The sequence below is a fragment of the Priapulus caudatus genome, unplaced genomic scaffold (genome assembly GCF_000485595.1).
Source record: "Priapulus caudatus unplaced genomic scaffold, Priapulus_caudatus-5.0.1 Scaffold77, whole genome shotgun sequence".
In the NCBI taxonomy this organism is placed as follows: domain Eukaryota; kingdom Metazoa; phylum Priapulida; class Priapulimorpha; order Priapulimorphida; family Priapulidae; genus Priapulus; species Priapulus caudatus.
In genome coordinates this window covers 371,745-384,161 of record NW_014577138.1, presented here as the reverse complement: position 1 = coordinate 384,161, position 12,417 = coordinate 371,745, and the positions used below count along the sequence as shown (strand labels likewise).

The window sequence follows — 12,417 nt, the reverse complement described above, 5'->3', positions numbered from 1 at the left end:
TTTACAAACTTAGAAAGCAAACTGAGTAAATTCAATTCAATTCATAATCGCACAATGCTGTGTCAATGTAAACATAGATACGTATTTATTAGTATTATAAGATAATTATCATTTATTTCATAATTATTTAAGATATAAATGAAAAATATCATACATTTTTAAGAAAAGACAAGATGGAAGTTTATATGACATGTTATAAAATAGGACGTGATTCTTCTTCTTCTTCTTCTTCTTCGTCTTCGTCTTCGTCTTCGTCTTCGTCTTCGTCTTCGTCTCGTCTTGCGTCTTCGTCTTCGTCTCGTCTTCGTCTTCGTCTTCGTCTTCGTCTTCGTCTTCGTCTTCGTCTTCGTCTCTTCGTCTTCGTCTTTCGTCTTCGTCTTTCTTCTTCTTCTTCTTCTTCTTCCTCCTTCTGCAGAATATTTTACCTGGTCATCCGAGCGACGAGAGATTCCCAATTCCTCATGTTGCGAGCCTGGTCGGAGTTTAATCTCACGGCTGTCGCAGTGAACGATGGACACAAATGAGCTGTATATAATAACAGTTACGATGCGCGCTCGATGTCACAGTGGCAGATTGTTTTGAATTAGCAGTCAGCAGTAGCTGTTAGTACTAAGGTAGTGCTATTGAAACGGTTACATTGATTCTTTGACTTGGGCTATTATAAATGTATGCGATTATGTAGGAATAGATATGATATGCTTTAGATGAGAATACGCATATTTATCTTAACCGTTTTTGTGTGGCGTGTCTTCCTCTGAAGCAGCGTATTCTTCCGGGCCTGGGATGCGGGTTTATGGAATGTGTTTAAGTTGGCACGTGAAAGAAACAGATCGCAAAATATAATAAGAGATGTCACCATGCCTAGTGGAATTTTGAAGATAACCATTTTGAATTGGCGTTTGACGTTGGTTGCAGCCACCACAACACATAAACGCAGTGAGGTGGTATCCAGCCCTTGAATGTCTATATGCATAATCCAGTAGGAATCGAGCCCGTACGGAAATGTTCAGACCTGGCTTCTAGCTTCAATGGCTTAGATCCCACTGCTAGGCTTCGTACGTCCACCCCGCAACATAAGGCAACGCGCATCACTCTTTCTACAGCATGGTCGATTGGCTGCCGATAGCACTCGTCCGGCGCCACCTAGGTCTAGTTATTTATATATGTATGTGTGTGTGCGTGCATGTGTGCGTGCGTGCGTGCGTGCGTGCGTGCGTGCGTGCGCATGTATGTATACACTCGGTTAATATTTTAGTTGTTAGGTAAAGTAAAGTGTGTTTTGTAACAAATTTAGGCGGTCGTATGTTTTGGCGGAGCAAATAATTCAATCGTGCGTTGTGTAAAGAGTACTCGCCAAAAATAAGCAACAACGAACGACATATAACCTGTGAACGTTATTTATATATATATATATATATATATATATATATATATATATATATGTATATATATATATAGTTTCATTGAAAACTAATACAAAAATAGCCTCACATAACACCATAATAATCATCAGCAATTTTTACATCATTCAGCTTTTTGGACTTGTACTACACGCAATGAAACCAAAGTAAACATGTACGAAGATGATAGTGCGACAACATTGTGCGGACTTGAATTTCGAAGACATACAACGCTACATAACCATACATCGCGCGCAATTGCTGCACTCTTCCGACGTATGTAGATGCAAGGAATGAATATAGCAACGGCATGCGAGAATGCGTGACGTTAAGCCGTAGTATCGAAAGCGATCGTGATACTAGGTTTGCCTGTCTCCGAATGCTTTCCTTACGACTTATCGTCATTATGCTTGTCGAATCGTGTATGGAACTTTAAAATAATTACAATACTAATTTCCACAAAGCGTGACTAACACTGTAACCTTAAATCTAGTAGGCCGCCCGCGTAACCGTTAACGCGTTATGTAGCGCTCTCCCGTCCATAAACATAAACTCTGAAAATCAAATATCCTAACTTCAACTGTTCACGTCAAAACAACGTAACACTGATAACGAAATTTTCTCCACGTACACGTGAGAACAATACTTATTATATACACCGTATACTTTATAGCCATACACGATTTAAAATGCCGCACGTACTCCTCTCACATGGACAATAATTATGTACCACACTATAAATAATCTGACAGTAAATTGCGTAGCGTTTAAAATACCAGTATATCACATCAAATGGACATGGTCATGTAAGTAATCTGCTGTGGCAGTGCTATAGAGATTTTCTAATGCGCACGCCAACATAGCATGATGATTTTGTTACATAGCTTCGACTTCTGGTTCGCTAACATAATATTTCCAGCACGCAGTATGTTTACAATTTACAGCCGGCTATATTGACCGATCACCCTTCTAAACGTGAACGGCCAACTTGGCGAAACCATGTTGAACACCTAACAAATTCTTGTAAGTCTGTAAGTTTCTAGGCAGGTTGTATTGAGCTATTCTTTGCAGGAGAGCTGAGACAAGGATTGGCAGCTGACATGATACGCGTACATCTTAGGTGTGTCTGGGCTTTTAGATTGTCGAGACAGAAAAATTTAACAACGAACATATCCGTTATCCAAGCTTTCCAGGCTTGGACAGTACCAAAGAACATAACTGCCATTCTTCCAGACGCTTGTGCACTCTTAGTTTCAGCCAAATACATATGCAGGTCACAGATGAGGGAGAGTAATGTTATAAACCAAGGTTAAGATTGGGTATCGGTCCTCTAGGCAGAGCAGCAACAGACTAATGGCGTAACACGACTAAGATAAACGAATAGCGTATGCCCATTGAGTTAAATTCGCATAGCCTTTGCGCGATTCTTCGCGAGTGCCGCGTTCTTAGTAATAGAGTTTTTAATGCAAAGTATAATGGCAGGAAAGATTGTTTTGCGAAGTGACTGTGTGGCTGTATTACTGGCTGATTCAATACGTGAATGACAAATTCAACAACTAGTTAATTAGACACTGGCCGGTGGATTTATGGATGCGCCTAACGAATGAATAATAGAATAAATGCATGAATGATTGCACGAACAAACCAACGAACGAAATAACAAGCGAAGGATTAAAGGAGCAACCGAAACACCAGCAAAACTACGAACGCGCGTACGAATGAGCGAACGCACGAACGAACGTATGGCCGAAAAAACGAACTTACGAACAAATGAATGAACAAACGAACGAGAACGAATATACTATTGAATCGAATAAGCAACTATAATCCCGTGGTATAAATCAATAAGTGAAAAGCACTATATATATATATTTATATATATATAATAGTATCAGGAGTGTATAATACTAGATTGTTATGGTCTATTATGGTCTATTATTATTCACTCCTGATATTATTTCAGTAGAGGATTTGTATTATTAAATAGTTTGGCTAATTCAAGTGCGTCGTGTGTCGCTGTAAAATGTCACACAGCGCATTGATTTAACCGTTATTATTTAGTCATTGATTACATCTACCTGTATAGCATGAGATATGTATACTTACGGTCAAACCTATAATACGACGTGGGTAACGTTGATTGACCATAGTCAGATGTCTGTGAACCGTTTATTTACCCTCATACAAAATTATCAACGCTGTATGCCTACTTTGGTCCCCTGCTAACCGTCGGTTGAAAAAAATATCTGCTTCTGACTTCGACAATTAAACATCTGTTACTAATGGTCCCGGCCCTCACAAAAATTAATTTACCTACGTATCGCAATTTTAGTCTAGTGTTATCGACGACTTCAGGCACAAACAGGTAGAACAGGCACACAGACAGCCAAACATTCAATCGCCAGGTAACATCTTCATAGCACGAGAGAAAATTGGTATTGATTATGACGAGTAATTAGTGATCATGCACATACACATTCAAATACGTCACATACATTGTTATGGAACTTTATACTGCGATGGAGAGCAATCACTATATTGAAATTATGTCATTGAGGCTGTCAGTTCATATACAGAGAGACAGAGTACTGTTAATAACACAATCCTGATTTGTGCGTTACGGAACAGCAGGTGGGCTGAGAAACGGCACGTGGGTAGAGCCTGCATGCGTTGTTATACTGGAGGTCATTTTGTAGGCAGCTATTATACGCAAAATAAACGTATTTGTTTCGTCCATGTATGCGTGGTTTTAGTATGGTGTCGGCTGGGTCATATACATATATATATATATATATATGTATATATATATACTGCTTGTAACTGCATGAAGTTTATGGCAGCGTTGCCGAAAATAGCATGCAATGCATATTGTGTAGGCCTATCTGGGCGTCATAGCGTCTGTCATGCTCAGGGCGTTTACGTTACTGTGTAAAGGGAAAGAAAACAGCTAGGGTAAATCACGAGGCGACATGTTCCCGTGTAGTGACAGCGCCCTATCTCGTAAAAGGTGGTACAATAATTGCGTAACAACATTCCTTTTATTATAACAAGCATTCACACCGGCCATGCTGCGGTACAAAAATACGCCATATCAAAAATCGTCTGCCAGAAATTATCGAGCAAATGTTTCTGCTGGATTTGATACAACCCCCTTTTACGCAGGCCTCGCCCATTATAGACGGTAGGCGATAGAGTAGCCGGCATAGCTACTCAATTCTATTAATTATGTACCTTCTATTATTTTAATAAGCAAATATTACTATTTCACTAATCATAATATTAATTTAACAACCAACATTAAAATGTTTAAACTAATGAAATGAAACGTTTAATAACGTTTTATCTGCCGTAATTAACTCTGATTTACTACAAACGTTTCAAAAGATTCTAAGCTTAAAACGAGAAAATATGCACCCTAATTTTTCATATCTTGAACAAATTAGGAACGAGATCTAGAAACTGAAAAAGCTGATGGCAGTAGTAGATGGCATAGACATCATAACGTACAGATAGCTTGCCATTATGCCTTCGTGCAACATATGCTAGAATTGTCAATATATTTCTTTAAACTTAACACAACAGTCACATATAGCAAAACGATCAACAGACACACACCTAGTGTTCACAGTGAAAACAGGTAGTTGGAAACGTTTACATTACGTTTTAAGGGTGTTGGTGACACGGACTCGTTTACAGTATTGTACGAACTAAATATAAGTAGAGGATGAAGCATCCACCCAACGTCAACAAGCTCAGCTCGCACAGACACCTCATTCTCGAATGTTTTATACATGCACACACACATAGGTTCAATTTTACGTTCACATACTCGTGCATGGGTACCACATGCATTGCGAGAGTTGTTAAACGAAAGGGCAACCTTTTCACTCTATTGGAGTTCTCGTGCGAGCCTAGTTATCTCAGCATTTCACTACGAACAAAAATGTTCGTGGAATGTGTTTGTGTGTGTGTGTGTGTGTGTGTGTGTGTGTGTGTGTGTGTGTGTGCGGGCGTGCGTACGTGCGTGCGTGCGTATGTGCGTGCGTGCGTGTGCGTGGCTGTCGCCATGATTACTGGTCAATCGTCCTTTCGACACAAAAAATCGTTGCAAAGGTGCGTTTCAGGTGCAAACATCATCGATGCCCCGTGTTCGCCTAGCGTCCCAAAAAGTTCAAGAATTCAATTCCTGTTTTAAGAAATTAGCCAACAAACAAAACTTTTTGCGGGGGAGAGCACCATGAAGATGTAATAAATTATGTCAATGTTTTGATCTTCGATTTTTCCAGAATTATATACGATTGACCAGTATCGGGATGCTATATACGACGAGTTAAACTGTTGTTATTCGTACAGTGCAAGTAGTAGAACTCCAAATGCTAACGAGAAAAGAGTAAACTGTACGCAATTGCGGCACTGGGCGCTTGAGGACGCCTGAAACGATTGTTATGCATATGCCATCTAAACAAAATTATCTAGAAAGTACCTGCTGTGCAAGGCCAGGCAATGGCCTAAGCACTATAATAGCTTCTGCTTTGCTCGGGCATTGCGAACTCTACGTATCCCTATCTATTGATACGCAAATGTCGCATGTGTAGTAGATTTTCGTGTATATCAGTTATCGAGCCTGTCTAACCGAGTACTATTTACCTATCAAGACCTTATTTCCGTCGATACGTGTCCTGTGCCTGACAGCATTCGGTATACATACATCCTACCGGCGTTTTTTCATGTTTGATATTTCATGACCCATAGGTAGCATGTCGACAGTAGCTGTTTACAGTGAATCCAAAGGCCATAGTTGGCAAGTAGCTAATGCTTATATGGAATTATCATTCAATACCTAGCACTTCTAGAATAGGCTTAGTCCACACCACGCAATATGAACCTTTACGGACGACCTTTCATGAGATGACCAGCCAGATGCTATCTTTATGTGAAAGGCGTAACGTACATTCTACAACAATGTTTAACACATATAGGAACAATCACTCTCAAACCATGCGAACTCTGAACAGTATAAAATTTAAAGCCATAATACCAGCAGAAAGGCTGCCAGCAAGCCATACCGAAATGGTCACGCTGGAACACACGTATACCTATACTCTATATACTTATGCCTATTAACCTAGCCTGCATTCACATGTATTCTGCATTTGTATAAAATTCCAACCACCGGGTGACAGAAATCACGAACATCCCACGCACGTGCCTCGTACACAGTGATATAATATTTAATTACACTTAGATAAAAAGCTACGTTACGACCGGCGACGGGATAAACACAATATGCAAACGGGTGGAGTTAAAAAGGTAGAGTTGTCTCGAACATATTTTCGAAGAGCTTTGGCAAGGGTACGAGCTCTGCCAACTTGTGATAGAAGATACGTTGTAGTCCTGCCACACTAAGCGACCTCAATTCGGGAATCTTCGACAACACTCGGGAGAAGTAGTGCGGTTTCTTTTGTGCTTCCGCGTTGTACGTACAGTGATCACGCAACGAGTTGACGATTTTCATTTGAAGCTGTTCCATCTTATCAGACTGTTTCAGGCCATGTCTTTCTGCAAGCACCATAGACAGGTGTTAAGGGGCCATATAACGTGGGGACGGTGATTAGAAGTGTTTGCCGAGATAAGCCATGAATGGAGATGGAGGAAACCATTCATTCATAAAAACAAGACACAGCCTACACACTGAAATAAATTACGCGCGCCTGGACAAAAAGCAATCAAAACATATAGGTTAGCGAATGCTGCATACTGTACACACGCACACACGCACACCATGCGCACGGCGCACGCACAACGCACACGCACACGCACACGCACACACACCACACACACACACACACACACACACACATATATTTACTCATACATACACGCACGCAGCAGACACGAACCGACGCACGCCACCGCAGCGCACGCACGCAGCGCACGACACGGCACGCACGCCCACACGACGACATACACAGCAACACGCACACACGCTTGCAGCACGCACGGACGCCCATAATACACACGGCTCGCACCACACATCACACCACACTCACAAACACACGACACACACACACAACACACAACATTTTTATACTCATCACACACACCACGCACACACGTAACACACGCAACGGCAGCACGCACGCATATACACACGCACACGCACCACGCACAACACGCACGCCAATGCACAATACACAACCACACGTCGCGCAACACACTCCGCGCACATTACACATACAGCACGCACGCACGCACGCACGCACGCAACGCATTACACACAACTATAGATGCTAAAGTCGATTAAGCTATCGGGCTTTGCTAGATCGGTACCGTTGAGATTCATCTACAATATTTATAGGTACAATAAAGCTACTTCAGTATGCTCCCTATGAACTGTAGTGTAGACGGTATAGCGCGGTCGAATTTCCACACTATATTGCGCGGCCATTTTGCCCAAAATGTCATCAAGGTTGAAACGCAAACTGTGTCTCGCTGTAAAACATACGATGGATCAGTGCTTCTCGCGAACAGGGATTTCTAAGAGGATCAGCTTAAAACGCTCGAAGCAGTGGGATGCGTTGCTTACCTTGTGTTAGGTAGCGCGACATTGCAGGCGACGCAGAAAATGTCAAGTCATAGGCTGGTGCAGCGAGGCAGGAGAATCCATGTGATGCCTGATCCACTTCTCCGAACGACGCTCGCACTTGCGGTCAGGCTCAATACGACGCCATTGCCAGAACACCAGCTTACGGTCGCCGGAATTCTTCTATGAAAACGATGCGTCTCGTGTTTTAGTAAATATTTCCTGCACTACACAAGTTCTTTAATAAATGTGTTTTTTCGTTACAGGGGTATCGCGAGTTTCAACGATGCGTATCCATCGCAAAATAAATTCGTCCAAATTCGCGCGTGCACATCGCATTCTCTGGATGCCAGACACTTTTCCTGGTATGGAAAACCTAAAATTTCCGTCTCCTCATGCTTACATCGAGATGGCTGGATAGTGAACGTTTTTCAATAGTCTTCATAATGATAACCTGTCACATATTGGACTTAGTCTTAGCCTGTAAGGCCGAGCGTCTCAGTACGAGCAGCTCTAAGACACGCAGACTGGAAAAGAAAGATCTGATCTTCTCTGCACAGTTCTACAAATCAGGAATCTTTCTGCCCATGTTTTGCATGATATCAAATTGATGACGTAGAAGGATCAAAGAATTTCGCTTAGATTGCTCGGTATCGGAGAGAGCGTCGTCGTATTTCTATAAACTGCAAATGTGCCGCGGCGACTCATGAAATGCAAGCAGTTTGCATCGACAGTAATCTAACAGACACATTTTGTGCAGGCCTAACATAATAAACATCTATTTATATTGTAGGCACAAACAAGTATCACCGCAGTAGCTACAGGGCGTATAACGTTCAGCATAACGTTTTACCGCATTCTTGAATACCAATGTACATTTATTATTTATACTTTTATTCTTACATTTGAATAATCTAGATTTGCATTTTCTGGAGTCGGTGTCCACGTGTTGCTCTGACTTAGCGCTGTATATGAGCGAAATAGGATGGCCGATGGTTGGCGATCTCTGTGGCGCTTTTTGGTTTTGGGATGGCAGCGGCTGGTCCACGGCGCCCTTTTAACCATCCGATTCGCATCGATGCTAAAAATGATACAAAGGACTGCGTGGATTAGTGCGCTCGCTAACATATACGTTCAACATTAATTATTTAATAAATTTTGTTCATTAATTATCATATATGGACTCTGCTCAGGAGGGCCTGCGATATGAAATATTCAATTCATTATATTATAATATTTGTCTCAGACGGTTAGTACGCATGGAAGACACAGCGGCTATGTAGAAGACTTTACACTATTATAGGAATCTATCATACTACGTAACCGAACAGATTAAGCTCAGATTCGTCACCTTTCCGTTCACCGATTCGACGTAAGAGCATTCGTAGAAGCGGCAAGAACTGGCACGGCTTTCATACGGGCGCTTCGTCTACGGGACATCTTACATTTGTCCCAAGCTACACGTATTTCGCAATTCTTCTTGCCACCGTGCGCTGGAAATATTTATATATTTATACATATACATTATACATTTATTACCGAGATTTGTTATACATATTTTATATTGCAATATATCACGACCCAAATAAAAGCTATGGCACTTCTACTCTCGCTCTCTGTCTTGTTTTAAAATTGCTGACGAGCACTGTTACTGTGTATGAAGATATGTTCGCCCCCCCACTACACAGTGAAACTAGATCATTAGTAGAGTACAGCCAGTATTATTGGTAGGATTATATATGAGTAGAGCCAACGGTCCACGTTGAGCGGTGTGCTTCCTATGACTGACCCGATGAAATCACTTCCAGTTTGATTTGGCGGAAGATCTATTTGTGATTTGCAGGAGAACAATTGTCGGCTACTTGTTGCAGTCATCGTCAATTCGATAGCTCGGCACAGTTCGTCGTACAGTCGTCGACCACGGTCGTCGACACGATCGTCGTACAGTCGTCGACACGCGTGCGTCGACACCGTCGTTCACGGCCACGACCGTCGCACAGTCGTCGGTACATCCCAGCTGACACACGGCCGTCGGCCACAGTCCGTCGGCTACAGTCATGACACAGTCGTTGGCACGCGCCATCGGCACAGTCGTCGGTACAGTCAGTGACACGCGCCCTCCGGCACAGTCGTCGTACAGTCAGTCGACAGCAGTCCGTCGGCACAGTCGTCGACACCAGTCGTAGCGGCCACAGTCGTCGACACAGTCGTCGGCACACTCGTCGGCACAGTCGTCGACACAGTCGTCGGCCACAGTCTCGCACAGTCATCGCGCACAGTCGTCGGTACAGTCGTCGCGCTCAGTCTCGCGCAAACAGAAGTTTCTCGCTTTGTCATACCTGTTTTTTTTGTAAGAGTCTTATGAAGTTAAACACTAAGTCAATCAGCTAATCCTTGTGATGCCCATCCAACGCCCCCACCTCAACGCATTAGTAGGCATTTGCAAAGCAACGTGAGGCCAATGGAGCCTACATTATACACAAGGAGAAGTAGGCAGATTTGGCTTTGCTTTTTTCGCCTTCCGGACCCATCTAGATTGGCAGCAGTAAATTCAGCTTTGAAACGGGGTCGGAGTAACATGCGTTGCAAGAAAATTGAGTGTCCAAAACGTACTGTTATTTCTTACGGTCCTTGGCGAATTAAGCATGAACGCCTGGCGAGATCCTCAATCCACGCCCTCTCTCAGATGAAAAGGGAGATCGAATATAGAAACTCTATCTTCAGTAATAATTCACTCTCATAAACCCCTAATTATTATTGATACTCACATGAACAAAGTTAAAGACTCGCACATGACTATGGGCCAAATATTTCGGGACCAGATATGGGGCCGACTTGAATGCTGCACCTATTCGTTAATCATCACCCTCTCCTTGTTGAGTCTAAAGCAATTTAATAAAAATTAAAGGCTTTAGCCCTCCTTTGCGTTGGAGGCTTAAAAACACCAAAAAACTTTGGGTAAAGCCCGCCCTATAAGTGGCTCTCCCGTCCCTCCACCGGCCTTACACACATATCTAGACTGGGGAAAGCCCGGGAGGGGTATCAAAAACACCATTAGCAGTGTCATAATCTACTCTCTCAAGATTCTAATCGTTCCCTAATAAGATTTTCGATAGCCTCTAATGAAGAGTGAACTTGCTACAGACTAAGAGATGGTAGGATGATTAGGACGTGAAGCGGAGAGCTTACGGAGGGATTAGAGAACCCCATAAGGTTTTGGCTCAATATAGACTCACCTTAAGTTCCACGAACGGGTAGACTCACCTAAGCAATCCCCACCGTTATACAGCCTACAAATAAATCGAAACCACCTGATGGCGGCCCCCGTTTTGATCGGTAAGGCATCCGTTAAGAGGAACTCAACTGGATATCTACGCTGTATAGAACCTCCTTGCAGCCCTCACAGCGTGGTAAACCGAGCATATCTTCACGTTTCGAGATTAGGACGGCTAGACGTGTAGGTGTGCCAATACGGGTGAGCAGCGGCGTTGGATCACCGACAACCAGACGGCGCAATAGCCTGGCTAGCGAAGTTGACGGGCGTAAAGCTGGGATGACGGCCTGCCAGCAGGTTAGACATAGATTGTGCAAACGTATTGGTTGGTTAGGTGGTCGATCATAGGTGCTAGATGGTTAAGATTAAAGTATTTGCATTTGTAACCGTAGTATTGTGGTATTCGAATACCATCGTGTAAGCTAGGACAATGGCTCCTCGACTTCACGTGTACATTGCCAAATCTCGCACGTGACGACAAATGTCCCATCAACTCGCAAATCGTGAGTGTGAGAATAAACGAAGTAACATTCAAAAGCCCACAAAATATCCCGCAACTCTGGCTCCTGAAGAGGTTCAGCACGGAGGCCGTACTCATCTGCGTTCATCATAGCTGCTTGTTCGGCATTAATGACAACACAGCTTGCCCATCTTTTAGGGAAATCTTTTCTGATTCGGGTCGGGAGATGGATATCTAAGACCTCCGCTGTGCGCTTTCGCCGGTACATAATTTCATTTTTTAGTGGGAAGTGTTTGATTTCTAATGAATAGTACTTTTCCCTATTTATTGTTTTGTCATTGTCCAGTAGAAAAATATCTAATGGTCCTGTTTAGGCTCTCATGACGGGTGCTTATATGTTAGGGCCGTGACTTAATTATGCATTAAACAATTTTCATAAGGAGGTCGGAGGCCTACCAAACGAATTTTATTTGGCAATGAGTTAGTAGCATCAACAACCTACTAATTACGCTAAACACGTCACCAATGTTTGAGTTAATCAGGAGAACATGTTAGTTCAATGCCTAAGTACGTTTTTTAAAGGCAATAATTGCGCTGTTAATGATGATGAACAATACTGCCATAACTTGTTCAACGGCGTTGAAACACCACTGGCAGCACAATGAACCGAAAAGGACAAGAAGAACACGATGCGGTTCGT

The 12,417-nt window shown here is 42.7% G+C and overlaps 1 protein-coding gene across 1 annotated transcript in view; it reads right to left on the bottom strand.

Annotated features, from left to right (window-relative positions):
* Nucleotides 1-1,503: 1,503 nt before the first annotated feature.
* Nucleotides 1,504-12,417, bottom strand: part of LOC106821548 (nuclear receptor subfamily 4 group A member 2-like) — a 29,700-nt gene continuing 18,786 nt past the window's right edge. The window contains exon 11 of the mRNA XM_014826416.1: nucleotides 1,504-6,959. Within this exon, the coding sequence (XP_014681902.1) occupies nucleotides 6,703-6,959 (257 nt within the window). The 3' untranslated portion in view covers nucleotides 1,504-6,702. The remainder of the gene's footprint in view (nucleotides 6,960-12,417) is intronic.